The sequence below is a fragment of the Megalopta genalis genome, chromosome 1 (genome assembly GCF_051020955.1).
Source record: "Megalopta genalis isolate 19385.01 chromosome 1, iyMegGena1_principal, whole genome shotgun sequence".
NCBI lineage: Eukaryota > Metazoa > Arthropoda > Insecta > Hymenoptera > Halictidae > Megalopta > Megalopta genalis.
In genome coordinates, this window is record NC_135013.1 from 9,659,634 (window position 1) to 9,682,725 (window position 23,092).

Consider the following 23,092-nt stretch of genomic DNA (forward strand, 5'->3'; position numbering starts at 1 on the left):
TTATTATTAAAAGTTAAACTTATTTATAAACGTATTTCTTCTCTGAAAAGTTTGAATAAATTAGGTATACTGCAAGAACATTTTCAGATTTTTCTAGTCTTCGTTGTTTAACCGTTTGACTGCTGAGGAGCGCTATCGCGCTCTTCTTATGTTGTGCCAAAAATGCGAAGAGTTTTTTGTGTTTTTTTATGCCAAGACTGCGGAGAGCGTAATAACGCTGCTCTAAATCACTCGAATTTGTGCTTATTACCAATTTTATTCACAAAATTAATTAAAACGAATTTATATAAATAAGTGGTATTTTTTAATTTTTGTCGTTGCACAGAAATACAAGCGAGTTTATCGTGTGAAAAGTGTTTTACAGCAGCCAAACGGTTAATATATCACTTGTTCGATATTAGCGTAAATCCATAGAATCCGCGGTCTATCAGTCACAGTTGTTTCTATGTTTCAGTGACTTTAGTTCACGACGATCTGCCCAGCGAGAAACACTGTACGAATTCGTTTGTTATTTTAGATTCGAGTTCCACTTATCGAGCAGTAAATCTACGAGTAAATCTACGAGTAAATCTCTGAATTTACCGCTCAACGAAAGGGAGCAAGACGTAAAACCACGTAACCAGAGGAAGGCATTTGCTGAACTAGCATCTGTCGTTAACAAATCGGAAACTGCATTCGTTTCGTCTCAATCTTCGTTGTCCGCTACTGCATACGCTGAAGGATTAGCAACCGAGCTGATTAAGGAACAAATCCAATAGCAACATCTTTCGCAATACAAACTCTACTTGCAGCTAAAAAGTTAAGCGCAGATCTTAGATATGGTTCTTTTGTTTGACGCCGGCATAATAGCTTGGAAATTTTAGATTTTAAAAAGAATTTCGAAGATGGCGGTAATATAAATTCCTAAAATTAACACTTTATCGTCCGGTCGTGGTTGAGGCTGCCACTCAGTAAGGACTGGCTTAGTCGCGCGCGCATTTGCTCCCAGTACCGGCTAAATTTTCGCTATTCATTGTGTTGTGCTTATTCCTTTAAAAATAATAATAAATAATAATAATTATTATAATTATAATTCATAAGGATATGGGGAGGTCAGCATACAGGAGGTCAGCTACTAACAAAACAGTAAAGAAGCGAAAACCGTCGATAGCTAAAAGTCGATTAATAGGCTATCGGTCGATAAGCATTGGCAATCGAAAAGCCGATTAATAGGCTAGCGATCGATAAACATTGGCAATCTAAAAGCCGATAAATAGGCTAGCGGTCGATAAAGTGTTAAGATATGTCATCCAAGTATCTCTTTGTACTTAACTCTTAGTTAAATAAGCACAATGCTATAGTTAGTTTGCTGCCTTTTAACACCCAAGAAATATAGCTCAAATGTTATTTCAGTTTTTTCAAATGGCACCAAAGTGGTACCACCGGCATACAACAGATAGTTTTTGCATGGCACCAGCGTGGTGCCACCGGACGGCATAGTGTTAAGGTAAGATTTGGCTAGTTCTCGTCTCCGGACGAAACCGTCGTCCGGCTTTCGGACGCGAATCAGGCGACACGCGGGTTAAGACAGACCGGAGGATAAAAGATCGGCGGATGCCTCACGTGATGTTTTTCTCGCAGTAGTCCGGACTGTCCTCGAGGTACACAAGGTCGGTCTTGTTCGGTCGCTTCAGGTCCGGACGAGCTGGCCTCAGTCTCGCCGCTCTTCTTCCGCCGCGTTGCGCCAGTCGTACCAGAGCCGCGCCTTCGTGCAACGCTGCCAGAGCCGCACCGGCCACCCTGAACGCTGGCAGTCGTCTCCAGCAGACGCGGACGCTGCACGAACCCGACATACCTGTGGAAGTAGAAAATTCCGGGCCGGTCAATACGCGGCAGCCGCGACCAGCTCGAACGGAAACTTCGAATCCGTCGAAGACGAACCTCGCTGGACACGGTTGCGACGATGCCAGGATATTAGCGGATAAGACCGAGGACTGAGGAGCCCCCTACTTTTAGGGAGGCCTAACGAGATTTTAGGAGCTCTCTGGATGCCTCAAAGATATTTTTTTTTTATTGTATATAAGCTTTAGGCCATGTCCGGCCGATAAGAAAGGATGTCGAAGGTTCAGCCGGAGCATGGAAACTTTTAACCCTTAGCGCTCCGTTGGCTCCGCTATGGAGACATCCGTAATTTGTTTCGTAAATCCGAAGGCTCCGCTGCGGAGTCCAATGATTTTAGCACGATTACACCGAAGATGCTTGTTTTTGTCGACGTTGGCAATTGTTATTTGTAGCGAAAACGTGCTTAGCGTGTGTACCAATACGATTGAAACAGTTTTTGCCCATTTTTATACTTAGCAACATAGAATGAATAAAATCAAACGCTTACGCAAGGACGTGTAATCTTTTCCGCTCCAAATGAGACTTCCTTTATCTCGGGCGCTTTGCTCCGAAAATGTGCCGGAGTTGCTGGTAGTGATATTTTTCAGAAAAACGCTGTTCAACTTTATTTTAGAACGTCCGAAGAATATTTACTAATTTTTAATTCAATTTAATTATTAATCGAGCCGATTCCAGCGAAGATTAACGATAAAAAAATTCCGGCAAACTTACGCAAAAGATATTTTTGTTTCGATAATTCCGTATCCGAACAGAATTCAACGGTCGATTCGCGATGCTAATTTTATAATAAATCGCGTCAAAGAACACGAGGGATATATTTATTTAAGAATTGCGAAGAATATCGTTAATAGTAAATTTACCCATTTCGATGAGGATGCATTTGCTGCTTGGAAATTTCGGTCACAATTCACGATGTCGATGCACCGACCTCGCGCAATGTTAAGTAGATACCATTACGATTAAAAGATTTTCTGCCCATTTTTATACTTAGCAACATAAAATGAATAAAATCGAACGCTTTCGCAAGGACGTGCAATCTTTTCCGCACAAAATAAGACTTCCTTTATCTCCAAAAATGTGCCGGAGTTGCTGGTAGGTAGTACTCGAGAAACGCGTGGAGCGCTAAGGGTTAATGATAACCTTGGGTAACCTTGGAATCCTTCGAACCTCGCGATGTCATTGGAAGCGTCCATGGATTACTCAAACGTCTCAAAAGTCTTGTAACACGTCCGTCGGTCCTATTAGACTATAGATTTTAGAAAAAAGCTCTCCGGATGTCTCAAAGATGTTTTTTTATTCTATATAAGCTTTAAGCCATGTTCGGCCGATAAGCAAGGATGCCAAAGGTTCAGCCGGAGCATGGAAACTTTTAAGGATAATCTTGGTAATTTTGGAATCCTTCGAACCTCGCGATATCATTGGAAGCGTCCACGGATTACTCGAACGTCTCAAAAGTCTTGTAACACGTCCGTCGGTCCTATTAGGCTATAGATTTTAGAAAAAAGCTCTCCGGATGTCTCAAAGATGTTTTTTTATTCTATATAAGCTTTAAGCCATGTTCGGCCGATAAGCAAGGATGTCAAAGGTTCAGCCGGAGCATGGAAACTTTTAAGGATAATCTTGGTAACTTTGGAATCCTTCGAACCTCGCGATATCATTGGAAGCGTCCACGGATTACTCAAACGTCTCAAAAGTCTTGTAACGTGTCCGTCGATCCTACGTTCAAAAAAGTCTCCCATTTGACCCCGCAACTATACAGTAATGTCTCTCTAATTGACGCTCAGAGTGTCCACAGAAATGGACAATTTGAGAACGGGAGATACGATTATACGATTTCTGCGATTCATTTTTACAGCTACGAATTTCCAACAATTATTAAAACGAGCCGCAAGGCTCGAACAATCGTATCATTTGTTTGGTCGAACCTCTGAGCACAGTAATTTCTTTCGCGTCGTCGCTCAGCTTGGAAATGAAAATGGACAATAGCTTGGAAGTGATCGAGCCGCGGGTTTGCGATGCCATTGGAAGCGTCCACGAATGACTCGAACGTTTCAAAAGTCTTGTAACGTGTCCGTCGGTCCTACGTCCAAAAAAGTCTCCCATTTGACCCCGCAACGATACTTCGAGGTCTTCCACGACTCCGGTAACAGACGAACGCCGCGACAGCTGGTATCGTACGATTCATTTCCATCGGATGTCCTGTATTCGAGGCTCGAATCCTATCATTTGTTCGATGTTCGAACCTCCGAGCACAGTAATTTCTCTCGCGTCGTCGCTCGGCTCGGAAACGAAAACGGACAACAGCTTGGGAATCGTCGCGGGTTAACGAGCCGCGAGGCTCGGATAATCGTGTCTGCTCGTCCCAAGTTCAGCATTTTCGTTCGCAAGCATAGGGACAACGTGAGAGAAGTTACTGTACCGTGTCCGAGCGGTCCGGTGTAGGAGGAATCGCCTTCGAAGGGGGCTGTTCGACCGTCACCGTCCTGTCTCTTCCGTGTCGTCGACCGAGAGAATATAAAAGCGCGTTATCCGTTTCTCACCGGACACGAGCTGGATGCTCCTTTGTTTTCGAGAGACACGCGAAGATGTCCCGGAGGACATCTATCTGTCCACGGATCCGGCGCGCGCGCGCGCGCGCGGTTCGAAAAAGGGTGACAGAGAAGAGTGGGGGTGGGATATAGGCGAGGTCCTAAGTCGTTAAGCGGGCAGAGTGAAAAATAAGAGAGCAGATAGCGGGGCAGGGCCGTTATCTGCGGGATGCATTAATGGCTCACCGTGACACTTGCACACGCGTTGCATTCTCGAGCGGACGGCGCGCCTGCCAGCTTCGCTATCGTGCTTCCTCATCAGCTGGCCAGCCAGCCCTTTCGGCCCGTGCAGGACACCGTCTTTCACCGGCTCCTCGCCGCCGTCGGACCACTCTCGCGAAAACTTCTCGCCGAAGTGTATGTCCTGCGCAGAAAACGAGGACCATCGTGATACCGAGCCAACCGCAGGACAAAAATGCGCCGCGCCACGGCCGAACGGTTCTCACGATCGCGGCGCGCACAGCAAATCGAGGCGGTTCTTCTTTCGTTTCGTCTTTGCGACGACCGTGCGGCCTGCGAATACTTAATCGGTCCTCCTAGAAGCAACCACCCGGGCTTCTTCCTGATCGGCCGAAACGGAGGAACGACCGATGCTGATTACGACGATTTCGTTGTCCGAAGCATTCTCGACGACATCGGCAACCCCTGCTCTCTCTCTCTCTTAACCCTTTGCACTCGAAGCCGTTTTAAAACTGTAAATCTAAAATGATTTTTCTGACCTACGCTGTCTCTGTTTTATACGACAGAGCGCATTTTATGCGTGCGAAATCGAGTCTTGCGACTTATACAACAGTTTATACTTTTAACAATTTTTCAAATCTAAATTTAACCTTGATGTAAGAACTGTTTTGGAATGCGATATAAACATTTTTTAGCGGCGTCTCGGGGTCACCACTCGAGCGCGAAGGGTTTCAATAATTATGTAGGCGATTGCTTTAATAATTACCACATAAAGGAAAAATATTAAATTTGTTGTATTAAAAGCCTTTACAGTCGGAGGTATTATATAAACATTTTTTAATGGTGTCTCGGTGTCACCACTCGAGCGCGAAGGGTTCTAATAATTATGTAGACGATTGCTTTAATAATTACCACATAAAGGAAAAATATTAAATTTGTTTGCAGTCGGAGGTATTTTAATACGAAATCTAAAAGATGCTTTCTGATCTGCAGTATTTTTATTTTACACGATTCGGTGCAGTTTGTGGATCTGAAATTCTGCACATTGACAAGTACAATAATTGCAATTTTAACAGTTTTTTAAATACAACGAATCTGGTATTGTTACAATTATTGAATTGAAAAATGGTGAAACAATTTTTAGTGGCGCCTCAGACTCGCCGCTCGAGTGCAAAGGGTTAATCCTCTCTTTTCGATCCGATCGCAAACGTCGACTGTCTCCTAGCTTCTCGTTGCGCGATTAAACCCTCGACGCCGTATAAGAAAACCTAGGTGCGCCGAAATTAACGCGTCACAATTATATCGCATGTTAACCCTTTGAACTCGAAGCTGTTTTAACTTTAAGACTAAGATATTTCTTCCAATGTTGTATTATTTTTGTATTGTTTGCATATGAAAGTCGGTTTACTCGCTCGTACCAATAACTACACTTTTAATAATTCTTTCAATGTAAACAAATTTATACAATTATATTACATATTAAATTTATATATTAATATATACAAATATTATATAGTAATTTCTAGCGGCGCCTCAGACTCGCCATTCGAGTGCAAAGGGTTAATAAGTAGTACCTTATAATTTTTTATTAACCCCTTGCACTCGAGTGGTGACTCTGAGGCACCGCTAAAAAATTGTTGCATCACGTTCCAAAATAATATTTATATTATCGAAGCTTAGATATAAAAAGATCGTTAAAAGTCTAACCGTTGTACGAGTTACAAGTCTCGATTTCGTATGCATGAAATACACTTTGTCGTATAAAATGGAAATACTATAAATCGGAAAAGTTGATTTAGATTTACAGTTAAAATGGCTTCGAGTGCAAAGGGTTAATAGATTTATGCGATCCGTAAGGTTACGTTGATGTTAAAAAAAGTTTACGTTATAATGCTAATCTTATTAAGATCTGTTAGAAATGCAGGTAGGTACAGTAAATTCTCCCTAATTGACGCTCAGATTGTACACAAAAGTGGACAATAGAGATTATTAGTTATATATTTCATAGTTGCTATTATATTTTATTATATTTTATAGTTACCGATTGTCAACGACTATAAAAACGAGCCGCAGGGTTCGAATAATCATCCACTTTTGCCAAAAATTTGAGCGCCAATTACGGAGAATTTACCGTATTTCGTGCGGATGCCGTCGTCGAGGGGTTAATATACACCTGTAACGGGGAAAGCTGAACATCGATTTAGCAAATTATAATATTTCCCTCCATTGTGTCTCGCCGGACACAAGCCTCTCCATACGTGGCAGTAATGGACCAGCGTCGAACAGCACGTACCGTAGGTGAAAACGTTAATCAGAAGGAAATCTGAAAATAAACGATTTATTCATCAAACTCGCAGTCGTAATCGGCGATTTGCTCGCAGACAGCGGGAAATGTGTGTTCTGATCACAGGTGCTCGGTCGCATTCCGCGAGGATCCTGTAATTATGAATCGCTGTAGAAAAAGTGGACAAAGGCGTGTGCGTGCATCGAACACCGTAATCCAAGAGGACGAAGAGAAAACCAGGCGGCCGAGGAAAAAAAATGGAGAAAAAGACGGGAGGCAGGGAGGAACAAGAAGCCAGCGTGAGAAAAGACAACAGAGGTACAGGCTGTCTTCGGGGGAGGGCGGCGAGGGGACCGGGGAGAGGAAAGACGTAAAGGAGGGAAAGCAGAAAAAGAGAAGGAAAGATAGGCGTCCGGGACACGTGCTCGTGGAAGTCACGTGGAAAACGTCGGGGAAAGCGGCGCGTATCGCGTTCGGGATTACGGCGAGCCGCGGACCCGCCATTTTTGCGGTTCGGGGGCCGTGTATCCAGTTTCCGTGGCGTCGACAGCCACCGTGTGACTCCTTAACGAGGGTGATCCCCTGGGACAAATGTCTCCGTCCGGGCCAGCCGACAGATTCTGGAGATAATGATGTTTACCGAGTCTCTCTCTCTCTCTCTCTCTCTCTCTCTCTGTCTCACTGTCTCTCCTGTCCCAGCCGACCCGGACCAGGTCTAACGAATGGAAGTCCCGTAACGATAGTCGATAAGTCCGCATACACCGCGTCCACCTTTGAAATCGTTTACACGCCCGTGACCGATTCGAGCTGACAATGAGACTGATTGGGAGACGGGATGAACGAACCTTCGGCTCCTGACAATCTCGGCAAGAATTTGGGAAACGACAAAGGTGGGTCGTTCAGGGACCGATCGGTGCATCTCCGGGGTGCATCGTCGTTCATGGAATTTGTAGTTCGTTTCTCGCGCGATCCATTTAGGGGTTGCAGGTTTGCTCTTCGTTCGTTCGAAAGTTTTACGGTTTTCTTTTTCTTACGGGAAGATGAAGATGGCGCGCGAGGGTTGAAAAATTTGCTGGTATGTTCTCCGGAGTGAAAATTTGTTCTTTCTGGTTTTGCCGCGAGATAGGGAGTGAACAGCAAAGCGTTTATGTTCATTGGTGAATTAGATTACTAGTCAAATTAAAGCATTACATTTCGACATTACATTACATCACATTTCGACACAAAATAAACCGAATAAACGACGGAAAAACATTTCGTTGAACGTTCTACCGGTTAAATTAAAAATCCATTCAAACTGAAGGGACCTTTAACCCTCTCAATCTTACTACTTAATTTTACCATAATGAAATATAATATTACAAAAAAGGATTCAGTTTTATCATTTATGCTTGTAGGAAAAGAAAAATCCATACAGTATTATCAATAAGGACAACCGATCGAGAATCATTCTCATCAACGTATCTCGGAGAAAAGAAAAATATTCACAGTGTTGTCGGATGTACCGACTGTCTATGAACCCTAAATTCGATGCAATACCGAAAGGGTCGAATAAAGAAAAATCCATACAGCATTATTAACAAGAACAAAATTGGCCGAGAATTATTCTCAACGTATCTCGGAGAAAATAAGTATATTCACAGTGTTGTCGGATGTACCGACAGTCTATGAACTCTAAATTCGATGCAATACCGAAAGGGTCGAATAGAGAAACTCTGGAACGAACGCGGGAAGAACGACGAAATAATCACAGGATTGATGTTTTTTTTCTGTCGGTGTAATTAAAATTTCCACGCGAGGGGTGGTTTCTCGGTCGTCCCTGCGCGTTTACCCTGCTTTATAGATCTTCTCGTTCGGCCGGAGAAACTGTCCGCGCGCGTATTTACGTTCGTGTGCATCGCTAACGTGCGAGTTACGTGGCCGATATGTCCGTGGGGGGTGGCGAGAGGGGTCGCAGGGGGACAGGTGGTGGGCGGGAGGTTGTTGCAACTTAACAAGCTTAGCCCCCGTAATCCCCTTGTAAGCTAGCAATGTCTACAAGGGGTCAGCCGTACGCATGAAATGCATCCGTTTACAGGACGAGCTTTGTCTTCGTCCAGGGTTAAGGTTTACGTCGACCGACCGTGGAGAGATCGAGACGACAAATTGGGGATGCCCCCGTGCAGGGCAGTGCTTCCCCCGCTTGCTTAAGAGGGTCGCGCAGACACGGGAAAACGTACAGCATCTTTAGAACCGTGTTTTTTTTTTACTTTCTCCTAATTCGATTCCAACTATCCACTTGCCTTATAATATCGAGGCAAACGAACGTTTCGATCACGATTTATTCGACCCTTTGCAGTACTTCGACGAGTCTGACCGGTGACGGAGATTTTTACTAAGAACATCTGTCGCTGTTATTCCGTACTTGCACAGATCGGGATAAAATTCTGCTCTCTCGTCGTTCGTATTTATTTCAACGAGACAGAATTTATTTAAACGTCTCGCGCCACGTTTACTTCAATTATTTTCCACGAGAGCGTCTCTACGATTACAACGATGCTAAAATGCGAGAACGGCCATTTTCACCGTCGTGCGTGAAAATATTAAATACATTTATTCGATATTTATTAATTAAATAAATATTCTTTTCCCTCGAAGAAATTATCACGATCGGGAAAGTTTCGATCATTGCAATTGCGAAGAAAACGGTACAAGGGGTTAAACGTGCACGTTGTAGAATTAATTGATCTTTTCACCAGTCAAGCGATATAAGAGAACGAAATAAACATCAGATAGTTAATAAATTGAACAAATTCGCAATACAGTCAAGTAATGTGTTATACAAGTAGACTGCGAATTTTATGCATTTATCACAAAAATTGGATAGGTCGAATACGAAGCTGCAGCCGCGTTAGAAAATTTTAAGAGCGTTGCTATATTACGTCGAACACATTGCGATTATTAAAAGATTATCTGGTTTATATTTCTTGTAATTTAACATAGACAATTTTTATTCTTCACAAAAGTCCGCAGTCTAGTTGCAAAGACGATCGAAGAGGGCTGGCGAAACAATTTGAATAACCGAGGAGAGAATCTTCGATCTTTCTGCTTCCTTCTTGCGGCGCAGTTTGCAACATTCCGGCTAAATAAACAAAATGGCGGACTGTAGGATATAAAATAAAGATGTTAAATTAAAATGTTATATAAAATATGTGGAAAACTTTGCTGGTTTCTCTGGTAGTGACACTGAAATATTGACTCGACAAACTGAAATTCGTTCTGGACCTACGGTTAAATTAATAAATTTATATTAATAATTAATAAATTAACCCTTAACGGTCCAATGCCGCCATACACGCGACAGAAATCAAATAAAAATCGTAAAATCTGGCAGGAAACATTGGAAGAATAGGCACGATTGTTTCGATGAAAATATATCAACGAAGTTTCATTAAAAAAAATGAATATCTCTTCTCTATCTTTGATACAAAAATGTTCAGTAAAAAATTTCTCTTCGTCTGAAAAACAGTCTGGACTTGGCAGTGTGTAAACTGGAAATAAATAGTTTTGGTCCCCTAAGGGTTAATAAAAAAAAAAACGGTAAAAAGACTTGGGCGGCTATTTGCCGACACTCGTCCGCAAAGGGTTAAGAACGGCGGTCGAAGTTGGCTGGCGAAACAATCTGAATAACCGAGGAGAGAATCTTCGGTCTTTCTGCTTCCTTCTTGCGGCGCAGCTTGCAACATTCCGGCGAAATAAACAAAATGGCGGACCGTAGGAACGGGTAAGAACGGCGGTCGAGAGTCGAAGGAACGAGCTCGTTGAAATGCAGAAGCGTATATGGAGATCAAATGACAAGCAAAGGCTTGCAGAGGCTAGTATGAACAGCTTCTGAGAAATAGGTACCAGTTTGTTCTCTTGCATCGGCCGCGCAGGGGTTGGTCCCCCTTAACTCGCGTGGCGTGCGCGCCCACGCACAAACGAAAGGATACTGTTACGCCGTTCGGCTGCCTCACGGCCGGAAAAAGGGGTGAAAATAATCGTCGTTTGTCGGCGGAACGGAATTTCATTAACTCTTCGCGACTATCCGGCCGACGGCAGATTGGACGCGACGCGACGCAACGCGACCAGACGCGACGTTTCTCGCGGGAGGGCTCCCGATTGATTTACGATCGACGCGACAAAGAAGCTGATTAAGAATTCGCGGGCTCCCGTTACGCGACACTCTCGCCACGAAATTGAAATCCCCTCGACGATGGAAGTTCGCTCGGTAATTGAACCGTCTACGACTTCCCGTTTAATTAACAGACGTTGCGCAACAGCCCGAAGAATTCTGCGTGCAGCTCGCGCGCCGGCTTTCCGACGTGTTTCCCGTTGCCAGACTCTGGACATTTCTGCGTTCTCGTGGTTCTCGAATTTAGAAGATTCTTCTGCCGTCATTTTGGCGTAATTGGTATTCTCGTTAGAGTAAGGCGTTTCATGATTTCATGAATTCATGGAGGAATTTGGCTTCGAAAACTATTTCGAACTCGCGACGCGTGGCAATTTATTTTAAAGTTATTTGATGCAGTGTTAAATTATTTGCTTCTTTATTGTCGCAAATGAAAGCACGAGACAGATTTTTGTCAGTACATATGTTAATTATATTTTATTTTTTAGTTTCTTCTAACGTTACATTTGAGCTTGTCGATGTAAATCAATCCAAGTCAATGCTTACTTTATAACAATCTCTTATGTTGTTATTATATCGACGTTATGTTGTTAATATTTAATTTTCTTGATCAGTAGACTGCGGCTTTTTATGCAAAATAGAAATTGTCTTCATTAATTACGAGATGTAGGAACTATATAACATTTATCTCCTTTCTTAACAATTTCAATGAGTCGACAGTGGCACGACAGCATTACCAAATTGTTTAAACATTTTTGCTGCTTTGCATCTGACGTTTATTTCTTCCCTTAACAATTCTAACGAGTAGTACGATAACATACAAAAAATCGTTCAAATATTTTTACTACCTTGTATTCGATGTTTATTTCCCTTCTTAATAATTTCGACGAATTGAGTATCACAATAATATCTACAAATGAACCGTTTGCACTCGAAGCCGAATTAACGGAAAATTTAAAATATAATTTTCCCGACCCACGATTTTTCCATTTTACACAACCTAGTGCATTTTATGCATATGAAATTGAATATTGTGACCCGTGCAACAGTTACGGCTTTCAACGGCTCTTTAAATATAAACAAATTTTATTAATAAAATTATTTAGAGACGCGACATAACAATCTTTGATCCTCGGAATCGCCACACGAGTGCAAAGGGTGAAATAAATTTTCCTATTTTACATCCGAGCTAGTCGTTTCTGTCAGAGATCTATAAAATCTGCAATCTATTTATTAATTTATCTCAACAGGACACGTCCCGTTCGTCGAAGAGAAGCTACCCCTACATGAACAACACAGAGGGCGAAAACTTTCTCAACATTCGGACAAAAATTTCGCGAGATTGTTTACCGACCGTGCGCCCGTTTAAGAAGCTTAAGCTTGTTATCCGCGGGAAATAAGATTTCGTCGCGGATTTATTCGGATCGGACGGAACGGAGGAGAAAGGGAAGGGAAAGAAGAAGAGGAGGATCAATTGAATCTCGGGGGATGGTGACGGCGGAGGAGACGGGGGCGGAGAATAAGCCCGGCCAAGGAGCGAAGTAATCCTAATTTACGGGGGGCAGTTAGTCGCGTCCTTGTTCTTTCAAGAACAACGGAAATACAAATAGGCGGGTACCGGGGAGTGAAATTACCTCGCTGCAACCGCCCCACTCCCAGTTATTCGGCCGGCGTGTCCTGACCCGGTTGTCGCAGGAGCAATCGGTGAGCTCGCCCCTGGAGCAGGCCCTGGTGACGCTGTAAGCCACCCCCGCCGCTGATATTGCATACACGAACGCTGACTCGCGACTGTCTGCGAACATGCACCAGAAATTTTGTCGCTGCCGAGAAGTTTTTCCATTTTCGTCGACCCGCCGCCCTTAACGGCGCGGGCCGTGATTACGGAACGGAACGGAACGGAACGGAACCGCACAGACCCTCCGCGTTCCGTCCCCTCCCCTCCCACTATTTTTCCTTTTCCGGGGAATTAGTTTTAATTAAAATTATTTCGGGCTCGCCGCGACGCGACGAGATCCTTTTCCAACCGATCCTTGACAACGTGCTTCGACAGAGCCGCTTTAATCCTTTCACCGATTCTTGCTTCAGCTTCTATTATCTCTGTCCCGTTTGTTCGTCTAAGATTTTCTTCGTTAAATTCGTACGTAATTGAGTTTTGAAATATCTCAACGGCTGAATACGATTTTTATAAATGCAAATAAATATTCTATTGGAATTGATATACTTTTAGTTCTAACGATAAGCTCGAGATAGGCGTTAAACATTATATCTCATCTATGATTTATAAATACTTTATGCAAAAAGGGTTTATTACGTGGGTCATTTTGACCGGCACGGTTTTTTTCTTTTTTATTAAGCTTTCAAATCTCAGATGAGATTTATTCGCTGTACGTAAACCTTAAACAGTAATTATAACAGTAATGTATACATTTATGTTACTAATATATTTATATTACATTTATATTTATATAAATTTTATATATATATATATATATAAATATAAATGTAATATAAATATATTAGTAACATAAATGTATACATTACTGTTATAATTACTGTTTAAGGTTTACGTACAGCGAATAAATCTCATCTGAGATTTGAAAGCTTAATAAAAAAGAACAAAACCGTGCCGGTCAAAATGACCCACGTATTTTTTGTTCTAGAGTCGTTCTAATTATGAAGACATTTTCACGGGAAATAATTGATTTATCTTAATTCAATCATACATTATTTTAAGTGTGACGCAAAGGTTACGTAAATTCAGACCTATTAATCTTCTAAAACAACACAAATTCGTCGCTTTTAGTGCTCGGCAGGTACGGTGTTGAGAATTCAATAAAATAATCCACTTTATATTTTTTCTTTATTTTATATCTTTTCGGTAACATAAATAAAAATCGAAATAACAGGAATGAACTATTATCTGCAAGCATTTGTGTCGAATAAAATGTGAACGTTCACAAAACTGAAGATTGCGGCTTGTTAAAATAAAAAGAAACGAAGGCACTACTTTGACAGATTGTTGAAAACAACGCGTGTGCCTTTCGTTTTCTATTAAAAGTATATTTCTAAAAGTTTCTCTAAAATTTGTCTAAAGTTTCTCTTTATCGATATACCTATTTATCCAAATATAAACAAGTATTATTACGCGAACCAATGGCGAGAAAAAATACACGGAGAAGCGAGCACTCGTAAAATCACGGACTGCGTTGTCACCGAGACGATCCGACATTCGATCGCAGTCGCGTTAGCTCGGTCGAAGACGACGGCCATCGAGCATCTTCGGTGGCTGTCAGAAGCCCGCACGTTATCAAGGATTCCGGTGGCTTGTCGAAGATTGGTAGAAGCTGCGTGTCTACTTACTGACTAGCATCACGCCGCCGAAAACGTTCTCCGGATTTTCCGGGGTGATGGAACAATTCCATCTGGCTGATCTAAACTGGTGCTGACACTCCTCTATGGCCAATCTCGCGCCCGCGCTGACTGCCTGAAAGTAAAGACCGTGAAAGCCGTGAATGGAAAGGAAAATTGAGTGGCGGGTTTACACGGGGGAACGGTTTACCGGTTTTCTGTTAACTTCGTCGACTGCCAGGCAACGTTGTTCATGAAATAAACAGACTGCTTGGCAAAATAACCGTGCCACGGTACGCAACCTCGATTAACCGAACTCGATTTCTCTAGATCTTTGTTATTTAGATTTTTGTTTGCTCCAAATAGCAACGATGGGACTATAAAAGGACCTCGATTTAACCTCGACCTATCGTCTGACGCTATGTTGTGTCAATAATTTATCGAAAATAAAAAGAAATTAGCCATCAATTTGAAATAAACAGACGGCTTGGCAAAATAACCGTGCCACGGTACACAACCTCGATTAACCGAACTCGATTTCTCTAGATCTTTGTTATTTAGATTTTTGTTTGCTCCAAATAGCAACGATGGAACTATAAAAGGACCTCGATTTAACCTCGACCTATCGTCTGACGCTATGTTGTGTCAATAATTTATCGAAAATAAAACGAAATTAGCCATCAATTTGAAATAAACAGACTGCTTGGCAAAATAACCGTGCCACGGTACGCAACCTCGATTAACCGAACTCGATTTCTCTAGATCTTTGTTATTTAGATTTTTGTTTGCTCCAAATAGCAACGATGGAACTATAAAAGGACCTCGATTTAACCTCGACCTATCGTCTGACGTTATGTTGTGTCAATAATTTATCGAAAATAAAAAGAAATTAGCCATCAATTTGAAATAAACAGACTGCTTGGCAAAATAACCGTGCCACGGTACGCAACCTCGATTAACCGAACTCGATTTCTCTCGATCTTTGTTATTTAGATTTTTGTTTGCTCCAAATAGCAACGATGGAACTATAAAAGGACCTCGATTTAACCTCGACCTATCGTCTGACGCTATGTTGTGCCAATAATTTATCGAAAATAACAAGATTAACCATTAATTTTGAATTCGGATACTCGAAGTTCTATCGCATTGCATTTTTCAGACATCGATGAAATTCCTTTCGTTGGAGATAACGAAGATTAATTTTATACGGTTTTTATTATATACGAGGTTTTTAGCGCGGGTAACGTCGTGGCAATCGAAGCGATAGCGTTGTTATTTCATGGAACTATACTCGAACGCGACGGTATATCGTCGACGGGAATAGGACGAACGGGCAGGACGCGTTAGGCGCGTCCACAATTATCAAGTTCGTGCGCTTAATATTGAGCTCCGGTTAATTAGATCGGTGTCAGGGAGCAATTATAATGTGTAATCAGTTTCCTCTAACGGAACAATTATGCTAATAGCTATTCGAAATCAATGTTATATCGCCCATTAATATTAATCACGAGCCGCGTGCCTGTGTGTCCATTCGGTAAATAGCTATATGGCCACTGGTATTTATAATGATTTCTCTTGCTGATCGTGACTCGTGAGAAGCTGAACACCTGTGTGTTATTATTTAACTCGAACAAATCGAGTTCAGCCGGAAATTAAAGTTGTGAATACACTTCTTGAGGAAATGTATCGAGAATCGAAGTAAAATTGACCAATTTTGGCAACGAAAATAATTATACTGAACGATATATACTGTAACTTCTCCCTAATTTCTCGCTCGTGCACTTTTGGTAGCAACATTAAAAATTTCACCTGTTCAGTTACAATAGTAATAATAATAATAATAATAGTAATAGTAATAGTAATAGTAATAGTAATAGTAATAGTAATAGTAATAGTAATAGTAATAGTAATAGTAATAGTAATAGTAATAGTAATAGTAATAGTAATAGTAATAGTAATAGTAATAGTAATAGTAATAGTAATAGTAATAGTAATAGTAATAGTAATAGTAATAGTAATAGTAATAGTAATAGTAATAGTAATAGTAATAGTAATAGTAATAGTAATAGTAATAGTAATAGTAATAGTAATAGTAATAGTAATAGTAATAGTAATAGTAATAGTAATAGTAATAGTAATAGTAATAGTAATAGTAATAGTAATAGTAATAGTAATAGTAATAGTAATAGTAATAGTAATAGTAATAGTAATAGTAATAGTAATAGTAATAGTAATAGTAATAGTAATAGTAATAGTAATAGTAATAGTAATAGTAATAGTAATAGTAATAGTAATAGTAATAGTAATAGTAATAGTAATAGTAATAGTAATAGTAATAGTAATAGTAATAGTAATAGTAATAGTAATAGTAATAGTAATAGTAATAGTAATAGTAATAGTAATAGTAATAGTAATAGTAATAGTAATAGTAATAGTAATAGTAATAGTAATAGTAATAGTAATAGTAATAGTAATAGTAATAGTAATAGTAATAGTAATAGTAATAGTAATAGTAATAGTAATAGTAATAGTAATAGTAATAGTAATAGTAATAGTAATAGTAATAGTAATAGTAATAGTAATAGTAATAGTAATAGTAATAGTAATAGTAATAGTAATAGTAATAGTAATAGTAATAGTAATAGTAATAGTAATAGTAATAGTAATAGTAATAGTAATAGTAATAGTAATAGTAATAGTAATAGTAATAGTAATAGTAATAGTAATAGTAATAGTAATAGTAATAGTAATAGTAATAGTAATAGTAATAGTAATAGTAATAGTAATAGTAATAGTAATAGTAATAGTAATAGTAATAGTAATAGTAATAGTAATAGTAATAGTAATAGTAATAGTAATAGTAATAGTAATAGTAATAGTAATAGTAATAGTAATAGTAATAGTAATAGTAATAGTAATAGTAATAGTAATAGTAATAGTAATAGTAATAGTAATAGTAATAGTAATAGTAATAGTAATAGTAATAGTAATAGTAATAGTAATAGTAATAGTAATAGTAATAGTAATAGTAATAGTAATAGTAATAGTAATAGTAATAGTAATAGTAATAGTAATAGTAATAGTAATAGTAATAGTAATAGTAATAGTAATAGTAATAGTAATAGTAATAGTAATAGTAATAGTAATAGTAATAGTAATAGTAATAGTAATAGTAATAGTAATAGTAATAGTAATAGTAATAGTAATAGTAATAGTAATAGTAATAGTAATAGTAATAGTAATAGTAATAGTAATAGTAATAGTAATAGTAATAGTAATAGTAATAGTAATAGTAATAGTAATAGTAATAGTAATAGTAATAGTAATAGTAATAGTAATAGTAATAGTAATAGTAATAGTAATAGTAATAGTAATAGTAATAGTAATAGTAATAGTAATAGTAATAGTAATAGTAATAGTAATAGTAATAGTAATAGTAATAGTAATAGTAATAGTAATAGTAATAGTAATAGTAATAGTAATAGTAATAGTAATAGTAATAGTAATAGTAATAGTAATAGTAATAGTAATAGTAATAATAATAGTAATGGTATTATGATGGTACAGTAAATTCTCCCGAATTAATTCTCCCTAGCTTGTACACAAAAATAGACAATTTAGGAAGTGCAGGTACGATTATTATTATTATTATATATATTATATATATTATTATTTTATAGTTGTTGACAATCAGTAATTATAAAAGGCTCGAATAATCGTTCATTTCTGTTTACAAGGGACAGTTGGAAAGAGTTTACTGTGCTTCAGAACTTTCCAAAATCGAGATCACAGTCTCGTTCGGTTTCGAAAATGGTGAAAAATGATCACCGATAGCATTTCCGTCGTCCCTCGCCGCGTTAAAGAGTTTTATGGGATTAGTTCCGATGTCAAAAGAAAGGAGAGAATGCTCGCAGGTGATAAACGCGGGCCGGCCACCTTGCGTGTGCAACGTGTAATTTTCTATCTCGAAGATCTGAACGGGAGAGGTGTATTTTTCAAACAACAGACAACCGAGATTCCACGGGGCTACTCAAATTCCACTTCAAACATTCCACGCGGCCGTGTCTATGTAGAAATCGTCAGGTACTCTTAATTGCCTTAGCGAGCTTATAACAGAGACCTGACCTCGGCACCGAGAACATATTTGTCGAAACGAAAATCTTGAGGATTCTTCGAGCTCTTTAATGCAAATATACGTCGAGATCGCGGCTGCTGCAAAAAATATGACCACGTACACACGTTTGGACTCCTGACAAATAATTCACTGTCTTAAAGCAAAAGTTACCATTTTTATGAAACTTCATGAAACTGCTGCAAATATAATCAGATATTAAACAACGCGTCACGTGATTTCTATTCTATCATTCCTTCTACGATATTTATAAAAAAATTTCACTAATGATCGCATAGACTCGATTCAAAAAATACGTGCACATCTGTAAAAACTGCACCGTGATACGATGTTATTAAGTTTATTATAAGAAATGATATAACAATCCATATCGAAATACCGAAGACAGTATAAATTTATTTGAAGAATAAAAGGGTTAACAAAATATTGCACGTCTTTGATATAACGAAAGGAAAACCGTTCATTCGGATAAAAATATACCATTGAGAATACAAGAAAAATACCTAATAATTAAAGAACGCGAGAAAAGTAATAATTAAAGAACGCAAGAAAAGTAATAATTAAAGAACGCAAGAAAAGTAATAATTAAAGAACGCAAGAAAAGTAATAATTAAAGAACGCGAGAAAAGTAATAATTAAAGAACGCAAGAAAAGTAATAATTAAAGAACGCAAGAAAAGTAATAATTAAAGAACGCAAGAAAAGTAATAATTAAAGAACACGAGAAAACTAATAATTAAAGAACACAAGAAAAGTAACAATTAAAGAACAAAAACAAAATAATAATCGATTAAACCTTGTTCAAAAGTTGCGAGATTACTGACGACAAAATCGAAATTGTCTCGCAGACCACCGTTTTATAACGACGATAACAAACGTCTTCAAGAATGGTAATTAACGCAACGCTTCACCTGCCGCGCTCGAGAAAAGCCTGTCCCCTAATTGCAGAAACATCTCGCGTCGCGGAGAGAAATCGAGGACTTGCACGAAGGTGGAACAGGTCCAATAAGATGCCGATCCCCGTCGAACGTCGAACGAAGTGTGGGTCGGTCGGATCACCACGAGATTTTAATGCAAACGCGACAATAAATCGGCGGTGCCCGGTCCTTCTCCGAGTCTCAGCCTCCCTCGGGAGGATGTTCGACGACGGGGCACCGGCCGACGTATCCGGTTTGATCGCTCGGAATTGAAGCGGCCGCGTGCGGGCCGGGCCGGGATCGGGCTCAATATGAATATTCATAGCCGGTCTTTTGTCGGTAACCGGGGCTCGGAAAAGCGATGCCGGGCGGCTTCGCTCAAAGAGATATCGAGGCCCGAGGCCTCGAGTTTACCTAGGCACCGGTTTCTAGACGCGCCCGCATCCCCTCTGCCCCCAACCCCCGACAAGATTTGTGCATTAGGGAAAGGTAAACGCGATTTTCGGGAACGTGAACCCGCGCGTTTCCACGGCGAGCCGCAACGAATCGCGGCGAAACAAAGCAATCGCTCGCAGAAAGCGATTTTTATCCTGCTTCGTACCTGGGCTCGCAGTTTATGTACATTCACCTCAGAAAGTACGTTAACACCTTTCTTTTCGAACCTTCTTCGAGTTGGTCCGAATAACTTGAATTTTTTTCGGGATTTAAGATCTTCTCTAACGAACGAGTAAACTTTTCCAAGGAATGACTATACAAGAATTTTTTTAAACACTGTTTTTACCGATCTTCTGTATACGCCTAAGTGTGCCAGATTATTTTTGTAATGTTTATAGGAGAAGCTGAACAGTCTCAATTTAAGGAAAAGTCTGACCGATCTTGGGAAATAATTAAAATTGAAAAATCGTGTCAAATTGAGATCTTAAGAGGTGAACTTTGAACCCTGCGGTAAAAATAGCGTTAAATTACAATTGATTGTGGTGATAAGAAATGTTACGATTCTGCAAACTTTAGAGACTCTTTTATGGAAAACGGTAGAATAGATTACACTATTGCAGCAAGTTTGGTAATAAAAACTTCGCAGAAATTAAATGGATTTGTTCTAATCGTTTATATAAGGCAGTTACAGGTTTAGTGTTAATAATTTTCCTGATCGAACGAGACAGTTTTTGCTTCTCGTACGACTTTATTTATCTTTAGATACTAATAACCGGACTGCGGATCTTTGTGCAAAGCAAAAAGTGCCTAAGTTAATTGCAACGAACATAGCTTAGAAGAAACTGTCTTTCTTCTTTTAACGATCCCGATAAGTTGAAAATAATGCAACAATATCCTCAAATTGTTCTAATCTCCTTACAGTTTTATGTTCGACGTATTCATTTTTAGATCATTTCGTAGATCATTTCGTAGATCATCTACGAAATCATCGTCGCTCTAACTCGTTGTGACGGTGCAAGTCGGTCAAAGTTCTCGGTTTTCAGCGATCATTCTCTCTGCACACCAATATAAACTAACTTATACGATCGCAACTCTTTGTCAGCTCCGAGTCAACCTAATTCGGCAAATATTAACACCATGCCGTCCGGTGGCACCACGCTGGTAAAAACTGGCAAAAACTATCTGTTGTACGCCGGTGGTACCACTTCGGTGCCATTTTAACCCTTAAATGCATAGAGTCCCAAAAATGAATCAATAACTTTTTGCGCGGATACCCGACAACAGTTTTGATATCGATACATTTGGCTGAATGGCAGTGATTCCTTTGTCCATTGACTTATCAAAAATTAACTAAAATAATGACATTTGACTTCAATATTTGTATCTTTCTGACGTTATACCAATTGGCGCGCATTTTTGATAGCGGGTTCATTTACGTACTTTTGGAAGTGGATTATTTAGAAATATTTTGGTGTATTCGTTAAACAAACAATATTTTCTAAAGGTAAGGCTCTTATTTATTAATTTGCTAGTACTTTTGTCTATATTCCGTAACTATCATGTGTATGGAGGGCTTATTTCGTGTTGATGCAAAAATGGGACAACATGCACTAATGGTAATAATTACGACATGTATTTAGTACTATGCTTCCTTTATTGGTTTGTTGGTTTTGTTTTGGTGTGGTATGCATGTGGTTTATAATTTTGTTATAGTTATGTCATACTAACTAAAGAATTTTTATGTCTATTTTGCATAGTGTACCAAAAATGAATCATTAATATTTTTCAATAAAAACCCTATAAGATATGACTTATAATTTTTTTTAATATTTTTCCCGATTTCCACTCATTTGAAAAATTATAACCCTATTTTTTAAATAAAATTCATTAATTCATGCATTTAAGGGTTAAAAAACTGAAATAACATTTGAACTAGATTTCTTAGGTGTTAAAAGGCAGCAAACTAACTGTAGCATTGTGCTTATTTAACTAAGAATTAAGTACGAAAATTCTTCGATGACATATCTTAATGTTAGGAATTCATATTACCGCCATCTCCGAAATTTTTTTTAAAATCTAAAATTTCCAAGCTATTATGCCGGCGTCAAACGAAAGAATCATATCTAAGATCTGCGAACGGCATTAGTGTTAATGCCGCGATTACGTGGACAGAGCAGCCAAAGTTGATCGTCTTCGCGTAAAACGTCAGACGGTGGTCGTCGTGGGAGACACACGCCGTCGGACACGTTAATTTCCGCGAAAAACGAGAAAGAAAGTCGTTAAAACAAAGGCGACGGTTTTTTTTTCTCCGAGAAAATTCCCCGGACAAAAGAAAGCAAATATTAGGGGTACCGGCGAAGCCCAGGTTCTGCAATCTGGTTTTTCGTCTCGGTTTTCGTCGTTAAAGCGATCCGGAATCGCGACGGAAAATTGAACGTCCCTTTAAGGGCAGGTTGGCGGCGCGCGAGGGCACTGGTTGGATTCGCACGATTCTAAAGAACTCCCGGAATGCCAGGCTCGAGTTGTAGCTTTCGTTTGCCGCGCGTGCAATATTTAATAGTCCAGCTCTGCAACAGTCAGGGTCTTCAGTGAACCCTACGAGACGACCTCCTTCCGAGACACTCGCTGTCGGGAAATGAACTCGTGAATTCAGCGATCTCACGGATCGGGAATGTGGATTGCGCGTGGAACCTCGGCGAAGTCGATGTGATATCTTTGGAACCACGAATTTCGGCTGCGAAATATTTGTCCTCGCTTTCCGCATATTAGTTTCTACAGCCCGATCGAACTTCGGAGACACGATCGTTTTAATCGTCGAGGACGATGCACGGGTTGCTTTTAATCTAATTCTTATAATGTCGGAAACATTTAACGCGAAAAACCTTTAGGCGACAATTTTGCAAAGATTGGAATAAGATATTTTTGTTTCGTTGGCGAAGATTTTTTGTGATATGAATATAACAGAAGCAATATTTATTTATTCCTTGTGATATGAATATAACAGAAGCAATATTTATTTATTCCCTGTGATAAGAATATAACAGAAGCAATATTTATTTATTCCCTGTGATAAGAATATAACAGAAGCAACATTTATTTATTTCTTGTAATAAGAATATAACGGAAGCAACATTTATTTATTTCTTGTAATAAGAATATAACGAAAGCAACATTTATT

General features: G+C 39.4%; 1 protein-coding gene across 1 annotated transcript in view; it reads right to left on the minus strand.

The window, feature by feature from the left end:
• Positions 1-23,092, minus strand: part of LOC117228866 (protein Wnt-4) — a 178,860-nt gene that overhangs the window by 7,480 nt on the left and 148,288 nt on the right. The window contains exons 3-6 of the mRNA XM_033484893.2: positions 14,444-14,567; positions 12,718-12,875; positions 4,656-4,833; positions 1,603-1,834 (exon numbers count right to left, since the gene is read on the minus strand). Coding sequence (XP_033340784.1) covers positions 1,603-1,834; positions 4,656-4,833; positions 12,718-12,875; positions 14,444-14,567 — 692 coding nt within the window. The remainder of the gene's footprint in view (positions 1-1,602; positions 1,835-4,655; positions 4,834-12,717; positions 12,876-14,443; positions 14,568-23,092) is intronic.